The sequence below is a fragment of the Xyrauchen texanus genome, chromosome 9 (genome assembly GCF_025860055.1).
Source record: "Xyrauchen texanus isolate HMW12.3.18 chromosome 9, RBS_HiC_50CHRs, whole genome shotgun sequence".
NCBI lineage: Eukaryota > Metazoa > Chordata > Actinopteri > Cypriniformes > Catostomidae > Xyrauchen > Xyrauchen texanus.
Window position 1 is genome coordinate 19437840 of NC_068284.1, and position 22380 is coordinate 19460219.

At 36.9% G+C, this 22380-nt stretch overlaps 1 protein-coding gene across 6 annotated transcripts in view; it reads right to left on the reverse strand.

Moving 5' to 3' along the window:
- LOC127649439 (rho GTPase-activating protein 29-like) overlaps positions 1-22380 on the reverse strand; it is a 51667-nt gene that overhangs the window by 20380 nt on the left and 8907 nt on the right. For 4 of the 6 annotated variants that reach the window (XM_052134527.1, XM_052134526.1, XM_052134525.1 and 1 more), the window contains exons 3-5: positions 4534-4677; positions 1087-1183; positions 722-791 (exon numbers count right to left, since the gene is read on the reverse strand). In XM_052134527.1, coding sequence (XP_051990487.1) covers positions 722-791; positions 1087-1183; positions 4534-4677 — 311 coding nt within the window. Of the gene's footprint in view, positions 1-721; positions 792-1086; positions 1184-1818; positions 2074-4533; positions 4678-22380 lie in introns of those variants that run through there. The other 2 variants (XM_052134529.1, XM_052134528.1) reach the window with 2 other exon arrangements.

Sequence of the window (22380 nt, forward strand, 5' to 3'; positions counted from 1 at the left end):
TGACTTCAGTGACAAGACAGACAGTTTTGTAATATGAATGGTACCACGATCCGACATCTTTGAAAGTCATGTAGTGGGTAGGGGCCATAACACAATGCACGCTTAATAAAAAATTTGAGGTCCTGTGTGACATTTGAGCAAACGTGAAATTTTACTTCTCATAGAAAGTACTCATTATCAGTATATCAAATCATGTGTGTGTACTATTATAAATCCCTGCAAATAGAGCCCAGACATTTTTCCAGTTAAGATCAGGAAATGAGCTTGTGTTATGGACATGAAAAAAAGGGAAAAGCATTCAAAATGCTTTGAAACCTGCAGACTTTGACCATTGAGACATCTGTGTGATATCCATTAAGGATACACAATTGATTGAATTAAGACTGAAAACACGATATGGCTTTGCACGATTACCAAATCGTCATTCATCACTTCAGTCAGAGGGAAGGAGCAGCACATGCTGAGCAGCGGCAATAGTAGATTGTGAATATTTATCAGATTACAACTGCCGAGCTACAATCACATTATCTAGGTTGGTTAATCCGACTTCGCAAAAATCTGACTGATGCGATTTCAATTGGACATTACATTTTAAAAAGATAAATATCTGTGTATTCAGTCAGTGTCTGGGGGAGTCCAACTTGGCCAAACAGAAATGCTCTCTGCCTGTTAATCACTTTACACATTTGACCGTTAAAAATACATGGAGGTGAATACTTACATGACTTCTGGCTTGGGGGTTCCCCAACCTGGAGCCACTGTCCACATCTCCCATAAGGAAGTCAGACACTCTAAAAGGAGGAGAGGGAACATTTACATGTTACTGCCAATGCACATGCAATATTTGAATCATAGATAATAATTTCACAATATTAAGATTTCTTAATAGGGTAAGATGTTACTAAAAAGTGACACCAGCAAATTTCATCAGCGGTATGACTACAGGATGCACAACTGACGTGCATTGTAAAATCAGGCCATGGAAACTGAAAGTGAACTTTTCAGCTAGATAGTTTAATTCTGTTTCACTTTTGCATGATAAGTATGATTACAAAGACAGGGAGGGAAAAGATAAAAGGTACTTACACATTGCCAAACGTGAATGCCAAAGTGTCGATCGATGTGTATATCTCGCCCAAAATTTTGCCTTTATTTTCTTTATTTATGTCCTTGAAGTTCACGCCTGTAGGAGGTGATAAACCATGTGAGAAATGCAACCAAATGGAACCACAGTTTGCACCAAAATTACAATTCCTCCATTCATTCATTTGTGAACTAAGATTATACGATGATTTTCTTTACCTAATATAGCTATCAAAGATAGATTTGTACACATGGGTTAAAACATAAAAACTTTTCAGATACTGTAACCTCAATTAATTTGATTAATACATTTTTAAAGAAAACGGACCATATTACATCTTATTTGTTAATACTTATTTAACATCAAATGCTACTTTGTACAAAGGAGAATGTGTTTTCCTAGAGCGGTAAAACTGTTTCCACAGTAAATATTTCTTTATATATTGACTCTATTGTTTCAAAAGGATGGTGACAAAGCAAGTCAATGCTAATTTAGCTTCCTATGTTTTGAGCAGATAGATGAGAAATGGATATCCTTTTGACGTCAAATTTCAGTTTAAAACTCAAAAGGAAATAGTTACACAAGAACAAATATGTGACAGCCAGCAAGTTAAGTCTTTAAGAGATGAAATGTTTACCAAGAGTTTCCTGTCTGCTAGCTGTGTAGGAAGCACTCACCAAGCTTATATTCTCAAAATATTCTGAATATATTCAGATAACTTTTGCACAACTTACCAACTCCTTTAACTTGCACCTCAGTTTAGGACCAATCACATCCATGGTAAAGCAAAGATTACAGATCAACCAAAAATCGAATTTGTCCCATATTTTGGGAAGTAATGCCACAGCCTAGTTCAGAAAGATTCACGGGAGCTTGACTTCCACTTTTTCCCCACATAAAAGAAAAAGTTACAAGAGAATAAAAAAGCAAAATCTTCAGCTGTAGTTTCCAATTCTGAATGCTGGTTGGATGTCACGCAAAACGCAGAGACTGTGGACAGAGGTGGGAATCCCCACCCTCAGCTACCCCCCCCATACTCACAGCTACAAATGGAAGCAGACGAGGAGAAAGGTGCACGAGACAAGAGTGAGAGGTGCATGCCTCTCTACTTCTAAATGCAGGCAGGCGGCTCAGTGACCACTGTAATGGAACGCTGACTTCTTCCTCAGGACATCCTGCAGTTCCACAACAATGCTTCCACTTCTGCCAATATCACAGTGCAAATATGGGAATGGCTACATTCAGCCAGAAAGAAGCTTCTTCAAAGAAAACCCCTCGAAAGACAATAGATATTTCGGCAAGTTAAGACCTGACTGTTGATATACACAAATGAATGTGAAGGAAGTTTCAAAACAAATTTTGAATCTGGCAATAAGAGTGAGAGAATTGTTTTTAGATTACTACAAGATCATAGGATCATACCAGTATAAAAAAGGGATAGTTCACCAAAAACTTGTAAATAAACAAAAGGAAGGCAAAATGTTAGCCTCAGTCACCATTCATTTAGATTGTATGGGACAAAAATGCAATGAAAGAGAATGAGGCTAACATTCTGCTTAAGAGCTCCTTTTGTGTTCCACATAAGAAAAAGTTATACATGTTTGTAACATCATGAGGTTGAGTAAATGATGGCAGAATAAAACATTTTATGTGAACTATCCCTTTTAACCTTAATCACTTGCGACGTTCAAAAAATAAAGCGTTTGATATAAATCTGGCCACCTCATTTGTCGTGGTCAATATCACTAAGCAGTTATCACTTTATCAGGGTGCAATGCGTCATATGGCAAGATAAAATGCCTGAAATAACAGAGACTCTTCCAGATGAGAAGCAGAGATAAAAAATACATTGAGTCAGATGCCACCGACTTGCTCTAGACATGAGCGGGGGAAGAAAGAATTTCAATAACTTGAGACACATGACACTTTTATTGCTGCGTTTCTGAGAGTTTCTTCAGTAAAACTATGGAGGATTTTTTTTTAAGAAATAAAAGAGAGGACTTTGTGGATTGTGATCAAGAGAAAAAAATATCCATCTGATTTGCTGAAGTTAAAGGACTTCCTTCCAGAGAAAGACAGTACGCTTGGATGAGAGTAACTTGGATGTGTTGTGTTAAAATGCAAGTAGAATTTCATTAGAGTGGGAAGCTATCACGCTGGAATGTGGGTCTATCAGGTAACTTGAGGCGTTGTTGAGCAGACATCCAAGCCATTCAGCCTTTCTTCTCAACTTCTCCATTCAAAACAAGTAAATAATGACATGCAGCAAGCAATTTCAAAGCAAGAGCCTTAAGCATTTTTAAAAGGCGAAGACACATATACACAAACCATTGATTCTCTTTCTCTGTTAAACTCTTTTCAAACTTCCTGTAGACAAAAGCAATGAAAAGTATCCCTGTACAGGACACATTGAAGAACCGAGGGGTCACTGGCCTCTAGTGGCAAAGACAGATACTCTTGTGACCACTCTGTAAATAAAAAAATAAAAAAATAAAAAAACACCTGGGAATAAGAGATATCAAATGTTCGATACTTTTACTTTTACAATACTAAAATGAAAAAATAAATAATAATAATAACATTACCAGTTTTTCTATAGTCTCATATTAACAGACTAAATTTGGTACCTACACAACATAAAAACACGAAACAAATAAAATCAAATAGGTGTTAAAATATCCAATCCATGCATTAGGCTCATAGAGTAAACGCAGCCTAGTAGACCTGTTGCTGTCTATTATGTTGTTAAATATAAATCAAATTATCTTGCAAGAAAGAGAGAAATTTAAGCACTGCTTTATTCATATCTTTGCTGTTATATTAATTTGTCCTATTGCTTGAAATTAATTTATTTGTTCTTTGTTTTATTACTGACTGTTTAGCTGAATAATTACTTGAATGCTAGAAGGCTACATAACATTATTTAACTTTTTTAAAATGTATATTATTTTACTTTTACCTTTAAACAAATTAGTGTAAACATTATCATATTTGTTTTTGCTGAGGTATCTAAACTGGTATTGAAAATCGTGAAATTTCACTGGTATTGGTATCCAACACTGACAATTTGGTATTGTGACTATCCTATGCGGAATTATGTGGATAATATTTAACAACTCTTAACCTATGGTATGAGTTATGTATGGCAAAGAATGCATCCTCAAGCCAAGAGGAGAATTATCCCTTTATTTCAGATAGAGGAAATAATGACTGCTCATTTGCACGAAGGATACTGTGCAAGCTAGGATTAGAGAACTGTCTAGCAAGATCCCCTATCATATGATAGTCGAATGCGGTGTGAAAGCATTAACCTTATCTGGTTTAAAAGCACTGCAAAGTAGTACAAAACACTACTATATGAGAATGAGCCAGCAAGCCTATTTTTTTTTTTGTTTCAGTTTTTGTTCTCGATTCTTATAAGTGGGGCGGAGCTGAAGGAGGATGCTCACCTTTGACTTTGGCGATAACGGTGCCTGCAGCACCGAGAATTTCTGACGAGTTGAGTGCCTGGTGCTTGCTAATGATAGCCTTTAACATGTGTACCAGCTCCCTGAGTCGCTCATCAACCAAGCGCTGCAAGCACTCTTGATTTTCTGTGGGAGACAAAAAAATAGAGACATAGACCACAACTTCCTCCACATGTTTTTTGCTTCAAATGTAAAATTATTTGGGTGCAGCAGCAATGTTGATATCTTTGAAACCAGAGTAAGTTTAAAGACACACTTAAAGTCACTTGTACGTCCCCGAAATGCAGATAAGGAAGTGACATTTGTGATGATATTCAGTGGCACTTGTAAAACCTAACAGCAGGCTTATTTTCAAATAGAGGTAGTGTGATTGTGTAAGCCCCTGTGTATAGAGAAGATGAGCAGATCATGAGGCCGCAGCTTGGCTGAGATGCAGACGATACAGGCGAGAGATGGTTTGCAGCAACTTCAACATGATAAGACAAGAGGAGTCGAACATAACAACAGCAGTGCACAGCTATCCAGACATGGTGTAATAGCAGCTTTTTATTCTGTTTAATGGTATGGTGTATACAGAGAGTGAGGCACACTGGTCAATTTCTGCTGACTAAAAGCACTGAATTACTGCTCTCATGGAAAGGGGGATCAGGGAGATTTGACTTATCTCCTGTTTTTGTGTGTGTGTGTGTGTATATATATATATATATATATATATATATATATATATATATATATATATATATATATATATATATAGAGCAGTTACAGAAATACTAATTTTTCCCCCATTCTGATGGCTGACGTGAACATTAACTGAAGCTCCTGACCCATATCTGCATGATTTTGTGCACTGCACTGCTGCCACATGATTGGCTGATTAGATAATCGCATGGATGATTTGTGGTGCCAGCGTGCTGGTTTGAGTATTTCTATAACTGCTGATCTCCTGGGATTTTCATGCACAAAAGTCTCTCGAATTTACTCAGAATGGTGCCAAAAACAAAAAACATGCAGTGAGGGGCAGATCTGTGGATGGAAATGCCTTGTTGATATGAAAGATCAACACAGAATGGCCAGACTGGTTCGAACTGACAAAGTCTAAAGTAACCCAGATAACCCCTCTGTACAATTGTGGTGAGAAGAATATAATCTCAGAATACTATTCTGAGATGCGGGTTGGCGCTGTTTTGGCAGCACGAGGGGGATCTTCACAAAATTAGGCAGATGGTTTTAATGTTGTGGCTGATTGGCCTATACACAATATGTGTGTGTGTGTGTGTGTGTGTGTGTGTGTGTGTGTGTGTGTGTGTGTGTGTGTGTGTGTACTAAATCCTAGAAAAACTCCCTTTGGAGACATTCCTCATTTAGAAAAAGTGATTCATAAAGAAACTGATGTGTTGTTTATTTCTAAAATGCAAAAAGCTTTCTTTTCTAAAGGGTTAGTCCATAGTATTTAAAATGTAAAAAAGTATATGGTACTGTATATCCTTATTTAGATAGATGAGGAAATGTGGCTTTAAATGCATGCTTGTATGAGTGTATACAGAGTGAGACGATGCCAGTGATGGAAATGTGTAACAGTTTTGGGAAGTACCTGAGTCACTAGTTCCATGTTTCTGAAATAGCAGAAGTCTGCTAATAACAGTGTAGGACTGTTTGCAACAAGTCCGCTGTGACTAAATGACACAAGTATAAAATATTTAAAAAAAACTTCACCAATTCTAATGATTTTTATATCTACAAAAAGTTTGATTTGGAAATGTATTAAAATCGGAATAATTTGGTGCATGTTTTTCATTTACTTGGCATGAATAGGCATTAAGGTTAAAATGTTAGTTAACGCATTGGGCCTCATTCATGAAACTTTCAGAAATATATGAGTAAATTTGGAGTTATTTGCACGTAAAATTGACCTTCCTGAAAACTTTTTGCCAGATTTACAAATGCTTAGTACTCCCTAGATTTGTTATTAAAACGTATGTATGTTAGTGAATTCCAAACATTCGTAAAGAGGGGGCATGTGCACATTCATTCACAATTATCATCATCCACGTCCTCAAGAAAACGACATATAAGGAATGCACCAGACTTGCGAGTAAATACATCTATGTTAACATCTATGTGGAACAGTAATTCAATTGTTTTTATGAATGAAGTGCATTCAAATCATAAATTTTGATTTAGCAAACACAATAGCGTCTCAAAGAAAGTGAGGACTTACTGTCATCACATGTTTTTGATGTCATATGACACTCTATTGTGAATCAAACAGTTCAAGAAATCAATAAAAATGGTTTAACGTGAGTGTAAAAAAAATTTCAGTTCATGCCGGGAGGATGTTCACCAACATTAACCTTATCTGGTTCAGTTCACAGCACATCGTCAGCATCATTTGTGAATAGGGCGACAACAAATACATATTTTTATAATCGACTAATCTAATTATTATTAGAATGATTATTCGACTATTCGGTAGGGATGGGCACGAGTAATCGGACGTGGCAGCAATGATCGATAGTGATCATGCATGATGTGACTTTTCACTTAATATGAAATCCAATGACAATTACCTGACAACTAAACACAAATGTGTCAAAGAGGGAGCTTACTTTTAATTTCGAGATTGATTACGTTGTGATTTTGAGGGGTACATAGATTATCAGAGACTTCTCATAGCAAACAAACTGATACGGCCCATGCAATGCTATCATTACGATCATTAAAAGAGAGTGTGATTAACCGTGTTTTGATCACCTGTCTCAACAAATTTTTTTTTACACTTTTTATTATCATTTAATGTAAGAACTTTGACTCGTTAATGGATATTATTTAATAAAAGTGAATGTTTTTTCACTGACTGTAAACCTCCCTACCCTGCATCTCAACTAAATGAATGAAGTTTCCAAGTTAGATGTTCGACATAAAGTGTAATTCCGTTGCACTTTACTCTGAATTGTGGAAATTCAGACTCTCTGAGTTGAATGGAATGCTTCATGAATCACAGAAACAACAATACAGAGCATCGCGGCTTTCCTCACAAGATTGAACATTTGGACACACACGCACACACACCAGCTTCATGTGGCAGTGTACAGCAGGCGAGTATTTCAAACAGCTAGACAGAGTGCAGCTAAATGAAACACAATGCAGAGTCTTCAAAACTGAACTTCAACATAACACGCATATTAAAAAGGAATGATTATGGCACCTCCTGTTATTTTAAAATAGACGGTTCAGACAGTCACAAAAAAAAACTAGTGCATGCTTACTAAGATCACTATGGTAACTTGAAGGGAGAAGAGACAGACACGCGTGCACATTCTTTCAGATTTGGGCAGCGAATCTTCACATAATGACAAAATATGATGCATTCTTTTGTACATTTTATAACATATTATTTTATAACAGCCTATATAATAAATATACAATAAACTGGAACAATAAGATTCAATGCAGCAGCAATAGATTTTTGTCAGACATGTTATTATATATACAGTTATGAACATGTAATTGCCCCTCGAGTACTTGATTCGAGTAATCTAGTAGAAAAAATGACCAAAACGCCCATACCTACTATTCGGGCAATTACTACAATAATTAATGATTAGCTCTTAACTGACTATTCAGCTTGTACCTTGACTTAAAAGATTGTATTAAACATGCTAACTAATAATAAGCAGGACAAAATCATCCTTTAAAAATACCTCTAAATGACATTCATTGAATAGAAGGAAAACATTTTTATTCCATTTAATTCAATAAACAAAACTGCAAAAAAATCATATTTTAAACACATTGTCTTGTTTTGTTTTCCATTTAAAAATATATACAAAAATGTAAAACAAGATACATTTACCTGAGAAACATATATTTAGACTTGCTTTCAAAGAATGTATCTTGAATATAAGTGAATGTTGTATTTTTTCACTTGTTTATTCATCTGCCAGAGTAGTATATTCAAAATATACTTATATTCAAGATCTACTCTCTAAAACCAATTATAAATATATATTATATGTTGCGTCAGGTAAATGAATCTTTTTTTTAAGGATTTTTTGGTATTTTTAAATATTAAAATATTTAATATTATATTCAACATTCTCAGACAACAAATTTGTCTTCTGCAATATAGCTCGTAAATGTACTTCATTCTAAAGGAGTTTTAGATATTTGTATTGGAAAACAAGCCAAAACAACAACAAATCAAAAATGTTTTAGTTGCAGTATAGATAATGGACGAAGACCACCCTCTCACCTTTATGTTCACATCGATCCATTTTTAACTCTCAAAAAACAAACTCTCAGTTCTTAATAGAGCTGCATATTCCCAATTTTCTTTACGATAATATACACACCGCAAACACATATGTATTATAATTCACTTCGTAGCGAGCCATGATTTTACAATCAAGCAGCAGCAAGTGTGTGCGAGGGACGAGCGTGCTCTCCCCAGAGAGTGCCTCAGCCGGGTGCAGTTTCAATTTCTCCCCCTTAGATCGGGTGACTTCACGCGAATCATAGAAGTGGCGCTGACCGCACAGATATATGCCAGTTTAATAAAGGATGCATTAAAGGTATAACTGCAAAGTGTTTCCTTTACAGATGCTCTGACATGCAAGTTTTGCTTCAGTGGGATGGCAGCTCTGGCTCTGCTGTATTTCACAACCGGAGTGCTTCATTAATTACTTATTTTGTATTTTTGCATTATAATTTCCTCGTACTTTGCGATCTACATCACCTGAAGCTGTTTGGAAAGTTAACAGTGTGTCTGGAATGTGAGCTATGTTTTCTTCCTCTCCTCAGTCAGGCATGAACTGCAGTGATGCTCTCACGCAACATCATTAGAGTGATCTCATGTGATCTCATGTTACGTTAAATGAGATCAAATGACAATTCGACAATGAAAATATTTGACGACTTTTTTTATTGTGGACATAGACGATAATGTTGACTAATCGTTTCAGCCCTATTTGTGAAACTTCTCAAGTAAATCATGAAGATAACAGTGATATACTTGCAACTAGAAGAATCTTTAGAGAAATTAATAGAATGCCTGAAAAAGATCTTTGACCAAAACGCTGCAAGATATTACAGATTTGCAACCTATATAACAGTGCGCAGGCCTTTTCTATTGTTTTCCCTGTTGTATTATGTACGCACCTGCCCGCAATGTGTTTATTTTTGGATTTAACAGCATTAGCATTGACCGTATATTATTAACTGAACACGATTTACCGATGTCTATTCAAAATTATGAAACCTAAATTATAGAGCTCAGATCAAATAAAAAAAATAAAATGTCCAACCAGTCACGCTAGAGGGGATTCATTTTTCTGGAAAAACGATAAGCAGAAAACAAAGCTTTTTTTTTATTCATATATTTTTTTTTTTACTGTTTTTGCTTTTACTAATTTATGTAATTTGTAAACGTTAATTTCACTCATTTCTTTATTAGTAAATTAGACTTATTAATCAAAATGTACGGTAGTCATAACAGTTAACCTAAAAGAACACAACACATTCGGATGTCTTAAGCACGATTTGCACATGGTCGGAACAGGTGTAAATTTTGTTTGTAAACTAATGTTTAGCAAATACGAAAACTTTGAATGGCTTTACAAACACTTTACACAAAAATTCAGTCTGCTCATGTTTCATGAATTAGGACCATTGTGAACTGAACACCACAATATCTCCTTACCACAGGGGGTGTTTGCATTAGGATTAAGTGGGTAATCGCTTGAATATATGCAGTGGATGAGTTCATATATTATTGAATGTTATTAAGGTTTTGTGGAGTTTTGATAGCAGGAGCATCTGTTTTTTATCCTCACTTTGCAGATGTACATCATGCAACAGGGATTAGACAGAAGCTTTATGAGTGCATTATTCCAGTGTGGAAAGTATGTGGAGAGAGGATGACTACTCCTGCTATAAAAATTTAAGGAACAAAAATGTAAGAAGCTCAACGTGTTCATCTATATCTATAATATACCATGCTGCATTTCCCACCCCCAATTCCACTCAGGGTGAAAACAAATGAAATAAAATACAAATTAAATTCAAAATAATTCGGAAATAATAATCTGAGAGAATTTCCAGTACACCAATCAGAGTCCCTGACTCTCTGTGCAAGCATGGAAATATGTGATAGGCTGTTAATTGCCTCCTCACCTCTGCCATGAATCTCTATAATCTCTCCTCTTCCTCAAACCCAGTTCAGCCAATGCATGAATAATGCACAATGGCCAGCTTTGGCACTGAGCCTGTGTAGCACGCAGATGGAAGTTCCACATGCAGTGACAGTGCACAAACACTTTCTATTCAATAAAACTAAATTAATCCATACTATTTAAACAGTTTACAACTAGCTACACTTTGCGTTCCCCTCCATCCCATCTTTTGCGGCATGCATTATTTTGTCATCTTCAAAAATGTTATTATCAATATCAAATGTGTATGAATTGTGAAGTGTCCTATTCGAGAGTATTTATGGTAATTACACAGTAATTATATTTCAATTCTGCAGAAATCTGTATATCTTTATATAGGGTTCTGCAGGCACAGATTCTGTGAGGGCCTGGTCAATGCTAATCCAGAAGCTTTTGTCTCTCAACACACATTAATATCCAACAAAATATATACAATTCAACTTATTTTGAAACACAAAAAGATATAAATGGCAAGCTTTGCCTCTCATTTTTGGGTTACCGCACAAGTATTTCGATAGTAGAGAGAAAATTGAGTAGTAAAAAGACAAATTTTAAAATTATGCAAGTCACTATAAGATCATTCATTAGCACAAACAACAACAATACAATGACCTTCCCCCTCCACCTGGGCAGTCAGGTGCATATCTTCAGGATTAGGAGATTCCAGCACAGAAAGCAGTGAAGAGGCTCTAGCCTCAGGGATACTCAATGTCCTCTCTCCTCCCTGACTTTGAAGTGTCAAGTAATGACAAATCTCAGACAAATAAGTGAAGTAGAGCTCAGACAAAAGGCCTCCATAAAAAGTTCCCACCCCTGCTGTAGGTCTTCCTCCCTGTACCCTCCAAATTACTGGTGAGGGGTCAAGTCCCAAATAGCAGGTCAATAGCCATGTTTCCACTATCGGGCCAAATGAGGGCATGCTAGTGTGTACCAGGGCCACTGTCACTACCGGGGCTTCATTGTGCCACCTCAGGGCTTCCTCTGGGCCAACGGACAATGGCTTATGGCCCACCAATTACATTTGGGCAAAACAAGGCCAACTGGGGATTGAGGTGGGGTCAATGTCAAAGGCAGAGTCAGATCAGAGGTTCCAGCACCAAGAATGTAGAACTTGCCGATTCAGGAAAATTAAAAAACAATTGCTGGCACAATACAAATCTATTAAAACACACAGTGGACAAAGAGGTACACAAAGCTCATGGTCGAGATAATGGTGGGCTGGGACATCGTCCCACTGTTAGTGAAGAGACCACTCAGAACACCATGGAAGTTACAGTCGGTGAGTTGTCAACGCTTACTTATTTTGCTAGATAGCTAATGTTTACATACAATATAAACTCGATATTCTAGATAACTTGATAACATGATAACTCAGCTTGAGCTTCCCTCTTGCTTGTGAAATGGGCGGGGTGTGTGATGTAGGCAACAGGGTGAAGTATTTAGGGCAGATTTTAGGGCAATGCTGCGGGACTATTGGCCCAATGGTCTGAAGGTCTGAGACTATTGGCCCCGGCTGGCCAGTTGGCCCTGGCTCGCACTGGACCGATAATGGAAAAGTGGCTAATGAGCCCATTTACATGCACACCAATAAGCTGCCAAAATTCAGATAATTAAAAAAATCTGACAAAACAAGAAAACAGTGTTTGCACAAGATTTTAAATAATTTAGTTATTCTCTACTTTTGATGTCAATACGTGAAGAGGCATGCACACAACACTTGCGCACATTGGACAAGCCAGTAAGAACACCAGTAAAAGGTATGCAACTTGAAATCTGAGTAATGAGCAAAAAAGTACCAAGCGGTTTATTCTTATGCCGTTTATGACCTTACACCATTAAAGGAAAGCCGTTTTATGCATTTGCATGACCACACATGTTGTCCCGTCAACCATTTGTGTGGGCATATTTTTAAACAACTATGGCTGACTGAGGAACAAAACTGAAGCATTTTACTACTTGTTAGTTTCTAAAAATATTTGATTTGGAGCTCTGTTTATATCAATGTGTGGTCCAGGAAAGGCAGGAAAGTCCTGTTTCAATGAGAGGGAGAGATCCACCCCCCAAAAGACTGATGGAATGTTCCATCTGCACCAACAGGGGCCCAGCACACAGGGGACTATGTCATGTGTCAGAGCTGATTGGGGTCCCGGGACATCTTCATGCCAGCATAGCAACGAGCGAGCTCCATAGCCGCTTTCACTTTGTTATGAATAATGCATCATCTGGGCCCCCAAAACTTCAGTGCTGTCAAAAAAATGGGATTAAAAAAGTATGCATGAAAATTGTTTAGGGGGAACTGAGAGGGTATTGTTTCAGCGGGGATAATGCCATGGAGGCACACAAAGCATTGTTCAGGGTGAGCCCCCTGCTGATGGTCCTCTGTCCTGGGTCTATTTCACTATGAGAGCTCCAGCAGCGAGTCGCTGTCCCTCCCACGCTCAGCCAGCATGCTGGTCCAGCCACGCTTCATGCTCAGTCTCTTCATGTTTCACTTTGAGCTCTTCACCCACCCCTTCGTCCCTGATCAGAGCTGTTTAACATAATGTCACCCAACTGCCAACAAGCCTCGCACTGCAGTATGAGAATGAAGCCCACTAACAGCCCCTGTCCCACGTTTCTGTCACATCCACTTGAGACTTCACCCAGCTTTCTCGTGAACACACATTTAGCGGATTGGTATCACCACTAACACATCTGACACATCTGATCTTAGCTTGTACAAATGAAAAATAAAAAAATTAAGTGGATGAAATTCAATTGGAGGAGTTTGTCTTTGAACTCATTTGTGAACAAGTGTCGTCAGTGCACAGGAACAAAATGCAATAGGACATTATTCAATTTCCAGTCTAAAGGTTCCTCAAATTGAAGACACACTCTACAATGTATTAGTCACATGCCTCAGCAGACAGTAGGCTATATCCCTAAATTCTATAAAAAAACAAGGCTTACTCTCCTTTTTTATAGCAATTTCAGAAGTCCACCTAAATTAAGACTTTCAAAGTAATGACACCGGGAGAATAAATCGCAAAAGTTCCGCCCTTCCAAACAGTATTTATGCAGTGTTTACTGGTGCATGCATAACCACGTAATTTTGACAGCTCTAATAACATTAAATTACAGTAACACAGTAACATTTATTTTTTTCATTTCGAGTTGGACATAACGAAAGTCATTACTTGCATGTCAATAAAATAATTCAGTAACTGCTCCGACTGATGTATAAGAGTTTCAAATGTACTAAAAGTACCGGCTCATTAGTGTCATCTGTTCAGAAACCGCACTACACTGGTCATGCTGTATGTTTTTAATTTACTAAAAAGAACCAGCTCATAAGAGTTATTTGTTTGAGAACCACACTACACTAGTTGTACTTTATATTTCACAGTAGATTAATGGTGATTTAACATGCTATCATAATGATCGTAAATAGGAGTTTCCCATTCGGAAATTGTACATGAAAGACCTCTCAAGTCGTAATTATGACTGGGAAACATTGAGATAACTTTGATACCCGAGTTTCCAAGATGGGAGGAGTTGTAAAATTTCAACATGGCGGAGGACAGTACGTTTGTTTTCCGGTCATTTTAATTTATGTTTATCAGCAACCACTTGATGCATGCTGTACATTTTTACACCGTAAAAATAACTTGTTTTTTACAAAAATTCTATTATCGTCAGCAAACTGAATAACATGTATTATGGGGTCAAAATAAAAGTTCCTTACGAAATATGTATGAATAAACCTGGCATCGTCCACGTTTCGTGTTCTTTCAGACAATAAAGCACTTTAACGTGGCATACTCATAATTACCACTTCAGAAGTGGGAAGTAGGATAATTCCGCCAGTAGGCCTACATAAAGGCAGCATAAAAAACTTGCTAATTTCCGTCATACTTTCGGGAATCGGACTACACTGGACGTGCTGTGTTTTTCCTGATTTAGATTCAGTAGAGGGGCAGCGCTTCTGCTGAACTTTGCTGCAGGCAACACTGTCAAGAGTATTTTAGTACTGTGTTTTGTATGACTTTTGTTCTGGGAAAAAATAGCACATTCGGGAACCATTACCTGAATCTAAAGTCATGAAAACCATTCCAGTATTTAATCAATTATTCATTCTGCACCAGATAGTCAACGATTACAGGGCTTCAGACTGTGACTAAAATTCCTGTATTGTGTACCACTTTTTTTCTTCTTCTGGCAATTATTGATTGGGATTGGAGTAGCACAATAAACTGTATCTGTAATTTCTTTCAATTTGCACTCCTGTAGTCAGAATAGCATTCTGAGATTATATTCTTCTCATCACAATTGTACAGAGTTTGTCAGTTCAAACTAGTCTGGTCATTCTCTGTTGATCTCTCTCATCAACAAGGCATTTCCATCCACAGAACTACCACTCACTGGATGCTTTTTGTTTTTGGCACCATTCTGAGTAAATTCTAGAGAATGTTGTGCATAAAAATCCCAGGATATCAGCAGTTACAGAAATACTCAAACTGGGACCAACAATCATTCCACACTCCAAATCACAGAGGTCACATTTTTTCCTCATTCTGATGGCTGATGTGAACATTAACTGAAGCTCCTGACCCATATCTGCATGATTTTATGCACTGCACTGCTGCCACATGATTTGGCTGATTAGATAATCGCATGGATGATTGTTGGTGTCAGATGGGCTAGTTTGAGTATTTCTATGACTGCTGATCTCCTGGGAAATCACAAACACTCTCTAGAATTTACTCCGAATGGTGCCAAAAACAAAAAACATCCAGTAAGCAGCAGTTCTGTGGATGGAAATACATTGTTGATGTCAACAGAGAATGACCAGACTGGTTCGCACTGACAAAGTCTACAGTAACTCAGATAACCACTCTCTACAATTGTGGTGAGAAGAATAGCATCCCAGAATGCTATTCTGAGATGCGGGTTGGTACTGTTTTGGTGACAGGAGGGGGACCTACACAATATTAAGCAGGTGGTTTTAATGTTGTGGCTGACTGGGTTGATTTTAAAGGCTGCTACTACAGTAGGAAACTAAAATGTCACTCTTTTCCTGAGAAGATGTTGTGTATTTTTTATTCCAATATACGTTCCAAGTGTTTCCTAGAAAATTTGCAGGATGACACAATGTCATCATGCACTTCAAAGCTTTTGCGCACAGCTCCTGGCATTTCCTTCATTGCTAACAACAGGTAATCAATAAGCATGTCTCAACCTGCAGTAGATTCGTTTTCCCCAAAGCGGCAGCCGAGCTTAGTGACGCTCTGTTTTGACTCATTGTGAGAATGTACCACTGAGTTTGCCATTGTGCCTGTTGGCCTTCATCACACGTTACACTTCTCTTTAATGGGAACAGAAAAAGCATTCTTTGAAGTGCAGGAAATTAGCACAGACTGGAGTGTTCCATTAGCATATTAGGATAACTAAAAATGCCACAAGCACCACGATACTAATCAGTCTAATTTTTTATGTTTCATTTCAGTTCATTGATATATTTCATCCAGCCAAACCAAAACAACCTCTCTGTCAAGAGGCCTTCATTTTACATGCACCCCCCAAAAAAAGCACTCTTTATCCAGCAATAATGATGGCTCTACAATTTGATAGGGTTTTATGGGCCAATCTGCTGAACTGTGGCTGTAAATCCACACCCCAGGAAATGCTACCCAACCGCAAGCCCTTCACAAAAACATCCATCACCTTCAGTGGGAAAGTTAGTGCCCAACAAATCTCTCTCCTCCACTTCAAAAGCACAGCGAGCCATTATATCGCCTACCACATGGGCTTCAACAATGGTGCCACCCGCAAAACTCTTGTTACATGAGGGCGGGATGTCTTTCTTTCTCGCTTTTTCAAGTTGGAGGGTTTTGTTCATATCCCCAGATTAATACCACTACAATATGCCAAAGGGGCCTCCACCTCCAGACCTCCAACAGGCTGGTGCATTCAGGCAAACAATTTCTCAACTGAGCCCAGATATGAGAAAATAGACCATAAAATCTAGTTCCTTTTATATTTTGCCTCAACTGTGCATTTGCATTACATCTTTCAGCACACAGCGGTAAAGAACTTGGAAATTGAAATCTGAAATGGAAAAAGCTGAATGAAAGCCACCATCTGACAGTTGTACAATTGTATTATTTTTCTTTGGAAGTTTAATATGTACCACCTTATGTCAATTTCTGTGAGTACAATCCTTTGGAGACATAATAAGTTCACAACAGCTGGAGTAAGATAACGCTACTGGAAGACTTCTTCTTTACACAGCTCAGAACAAATTAAGAACTGAGTTCATTTTATACTAGAGAATGTCCTGCTTGGTTATATGTGGAGTCATATGCTTTTTAGTTCCCATAGTTCCCAACCTTTTCATTATGAACTAACGATTTTTTAAAGCTCTCACAATTATCAGAAATAAAATTTAATTTGTGCAAACTCCCAGCAAATAAAAAAGGTACATTTTTAAAATACTCACTAGCTATTTTATACATATAGTTTAAATGTTACAAATTGAAATTGAAATTTTGTACACAGATGACTGAATGTCTGTTTTTTATTATCTTTAAAACCTTTTGATCTAAAAGCCTATGTTTAAATCCTTGAAATCAGCATTGTAGCCAAACATTAATTGTATGTACGGTACTGCACAATGTTGTATTTAGGATGTTTAAAATAATGGCCCTTTTATCAATTAACTTCATACAAAGTGCAGTAAACATAAAAAAGAAACTACATAAATAATTGGTGTAACCACCCTATGCCTTTAAAACAGCACCAATTCTCCTAACTGGAGAACTTGCCACTGTTCTGTCTTAATTACTTCTGTCTCTTCACGTAATCCCAGACTGACTCAATGTTAAGATCTGGGCTCTGTGGGGGCCAAACCACCTGTTGAAGGATTACTTGATCTACTTCTATTCTATTCTGTTTGAAAAAGAAATGTTTAGAAATCTCAAATATATATATTTCCTATAAAGACACTAAAGATATAAAATAACCATTTTGAATCAAATGTTTTTGTGAACATATGATGTGCCTAAGACTTTTGCACAGAACTGTACTATGCATGTTCTACTGTATACTTAATAATAAATGTATGGATAAATAATGGATGAGTTGGACTGGATAATTAAGGAATATCAACCAACAAAAGCCCACCATACATGGGATCTCCCTTCAATACTGTTTAAAAAGCATCCCAGGTGGATACTTTATGAAGTGACAATAAAAGTGATTTAATTAGATAAAGATGGTAAAGGCAATTGTAAAGAGCTTGGAAAAAGGCAAAAGAAAGGCAATTTAGAAGAGGCTACAATGTAAGATTGTTTTTATTAAAATTTTAATTTTTGATTCCAACATAATTCCAATAATAATTTTCTTTATAAATATAATAATATTTTTCTAAATTGTGGAAAAAAGAACAAACAAGTGGGACATAATCTAGGACAAAATCTGGCCAAAAAAAGGTGTTTTTGCATTCATTTCGGTGGTTCGGAACAGCTTGCTGAGGCGAGCTTTTAGGAAAACTTATAACCAGCTGCTAAACACCTGTGACCTAGAGCTCCACCAAACTTGCTAAGTCTGTTTATGTTGTTCAGTCAGTCAAAATTAGTCAATATGAACACACCAAAAGATCAAAAGTGTGTCTACATTTCACCAGGCTTGATGCCAGCAGCACGCAATGCAATATTTACGACAAGATAACTAATAATCATTTAGCTTTCTTGTTTTTTTTTCCTCTTCACATTAATGTTGTAGCCTCTGCCAACCCTGGTATGAGGAGACCAGAAGGCTCTGGAGATGAGTTTTTTAGTCTGTAAAAAAAAAGTCAACAAACTGAAAAAATAAAACCAAAGTTTTTTTGAGATAATGTTTGTAATCTTGTTAAAATGGATTTCATAAAATTGGTATCGGAAAAAGTATCGTTTAGGAACCGGTATCGATATCGAAACATTTTTAACGATACCCAGCCCTAGTCACTTGTCACGTGGAGGAGGAGTCAGGAAGAGCGTCATTGTTTAAATTTTTTGTTTTTATTATTTGGAAATAATTTTTTATTTTATATTGTTTTGAAATTGTTTTGGTTTTTGAACTGCACTTGGTCTTTGCTCTGTGCAAGTTTCCATTGTAAACAGTGACCTCCTCCACGTGACGCGTGACCTTACGCATGTAAGGAAGTGAACATTTGTAGTTAAAAAGTATATAAGTATTGTTTTGTTTCTCAAAATAATCAATTGTTTGCATTCAGAAGAACTTTATTTACTTTATTTTGATGCATATAAATATGCATTTTGTACCGTCAAAATATGGAGTACATTGCATTGTTTAAAGGAGGAGGCCTGAAATGAAATCCTAAAAATCTTAAATCCGTTTTCAAATATTTTTAAGGCCATGGGTACAATTTGAATATGAAGAAGACAGTTTTTTTTTCTTTGTTTTATTGTTTATATATATATTTATTTGTGGGTAAATTGAAAGAAATATCAAGTCTCAATATTTTTGTCAATATTTTTGTCCAAATCGTGTAACCCTAATTGAAATCATCATCGAGTGGTTAAAACAACTTCTTTTACTGACCTCAATGTAAATTCTACGCATAGAATGAGGCATGAGGTCACTGATAACACATTTTAATGTCACATTAGTTAAGGTTTTACTGAGCATCCTCATATTTAAATGCTCCTCTAAAAGCCTCCCTCAATGATGTGGTGGGTGTCTGAATGTTTGGGAACAGTGTACCGTTGCTTGACTCTTTAGAACTTCTTTTTACCCCTAAACGAATAAAGAACTACATATCGGGGCCTTCAGATTTGACAGTAATACAGACTCGCATAAGAATTCAGAACTACACTATGCCAAGATATACTTCAGTTTTCCACGTGCAACTATGTGTTGCAACTTTTGTCATCCGCTGTCTGCGTGTGGCCCTGTTTTTCTAAACACGCAGACAATACGTGTCTATGCACATCACCTGGACATGTGCCTGGCATTGATTGTGCTAAAGAGTATCTCAAAGCATTCGTAGTGTGCATACATCAAATGCGTCTGTACGGGCTAGTGGTCAAAAAACTATACTTTGAAGGATATAGCTCTCTATTGTGAGCGAGACGAAGTGGCATGTGGAAAAACAAAGTATTTAAGAAAGCCTTAAGAAAGACAAACAAAATCACACAGTGCTGCTATCTTCAATATCAACTCAAGTCTATAAACCAAAATGTCCAAGCCGCATAGCCTCTTCCTGGTTGTTATCACAAAACTATTCTAATTCTGAGCACTTAAGAGAAGCCACGAAAGGCCACAATACACTTCCACACATTCTGGACGTGGTTCACGCCTTACACAGGGGGAATTATTTGATATTTAGACCTTCCAGTAAAAACACCCCACCCTTCTAAATCTCCAACTGTCACGGGAGTTCAGCGTTACACTAAAAACATCTCAATTTTGGATTCAAGGAAAATCATGCTAGGCTTGGCTCTCTGGTGTGTTTTGACAAAAGAAACAAAAGTCACAGACATTTCTCAGAGGATGTGTACTGCATCTAAGAATTTTACTGGGAAAGATGTCAATCTTAGAGAAGTAATTTACAAAACCATACAGACAGAAATGTAACTATCAAAACACAGCAATTTACACATCACTTCTTAAACAATTCACTGACTGCCAGGAAGTCAATCAACCATGCCAGTCTGGACAAGTGACTTAGACAACATTTTTACATTTTGGCTATGAAGTCATTTTTCACATGCCGCGCACATAAAAACAAGTCAATCGAAGCCAAAGCAAAAGCAACAAGTGAACATTTGTTCCTTAGGAATGTGGGGTATGCAGGAGGAGGGAGGGGGCTTCATGGTCGGAGGAGGAATCACCAGAGTGAAGATTTGTCACAACGATCAAAGTGATGAGACATGTATAGTCAACACAACCACTAACAAAAAAACAGAAGTGCTGTGATCGCAGCTTTTTAAAGAAAACATAGCAACGTGGTTAAATAAACACTTCACAACACAACAGTTTTTGTAACTTAATCAACCACATTGTGTCTACAAAGCTGCAACCAAACATCTGTTGTGTCTTGGAATTAGACTGCAGAAGCAAATAACCACAGAGATGAGTTCTCTAACATTCCTCCAGTCTGAACTATAGATCTGAGTGTCAAATAAGAGCCAGGAAGTGCTGTGATGATCAATTTCAATGCAGAAAGGATGAATCCATAAATGTATAGGGTCAGTGAACATCTCCTCCACTGAGAGGGATCAGGGCGGGGGGAGAGTGGGGAGGTCAAAAGCATGTGCTTGAGGGAAGTGTCACCAGAAATGATGCAGCTTGACAGAAGGTGGTCTGTTATAAAGAAAATATATTTTATTAATTCTTAACCACACAGCCAACAGATTACATAAAACCAGCTACAATTCCATCTATTTTTAAGCAGTCAACACTGATTGAAATAATATTCAACAGTTGCTCGAATTCTGCGCACCAAACCTTTACACTTATTATTGATTTAATTTATTCATTTTGATTTGTTTTGTGTTGGTATTTGGTTGGGTTTTGTCTGTATAGAGCGTAATAGCTTGCACTTTTTCAGTCGTCCTGGTTCCTGAAGTATTTTCCCCATTTATTGTTTTGATAGGGGATTTTGTAAAATAATTCATAAAAAGAGTTCTAAGCCATAAACCAAAACAACGAGCTCCGCACAGCAAACAAACCAGCATCCACTACAAACTTTGATTTGGAGCTAAAATAATTCGATAATCGGAAGAAAAGACAAAGATACAAGACTGCATATTTAACGTCTTTAATAAGGGAATAAAATTATGGAAAAATGTAAAACAATTGATTTAAAGTATAGAATTAATATATTTAAAGTTTATTGCAAAATATGCTATTTAGATATACAAATATAAGCAGTTTGAGAGTACAGGAAGTAGTGTTGTCAAAAGTACTGGTACTTCGGTACCACGTCGATACTAAAATAAAAAACATGTAATGATACCAGTGATTCTGCAGTACCGGTAGTAACGAAAACCGACTCAATCTGGTACCAGCGTGCAGTATGAATGACAGCCAACAAACAATTTTTGAGCATGTGCTCTGATGCTCCTTACACTGAAATGGACAATTAATCATATTAAAATCAAGACATGGATTTATTGATCCACTAAAGGCTGCAATCTTTGTGTGGAAGATATGCATGCTTTGAATAAATGTAAATCTGAACGCTTATACACTGGAAACTCCACAGACATTGAGAATCATTCACAGCACGTTGTATCAGATGACAGAGCAGAGCACTAATCTACTGTGAACCACGCAGCACATGTAAACTATATATTTATATAATTAAATCACAACATTTGCGTTTTAATCTCAACTCAACTTTATTTATAAAGCATTTAAAACCAAAGTTGACCAAAGTGCTTCACAGTAATAAAATTTAAAGATAACATTTAAAAATTACCATATACACAAACACCAGTAATCTACAACACAACATACAAACACTCCAAAACTATGTCCTATATTTCATTTGTCTGACTCAAAGGCCAGTGTAAAGAGATGAGATTTCAGACGTGATTTAAAAGTCTCCAGGTTGCAAACTGTTTATCCGGAA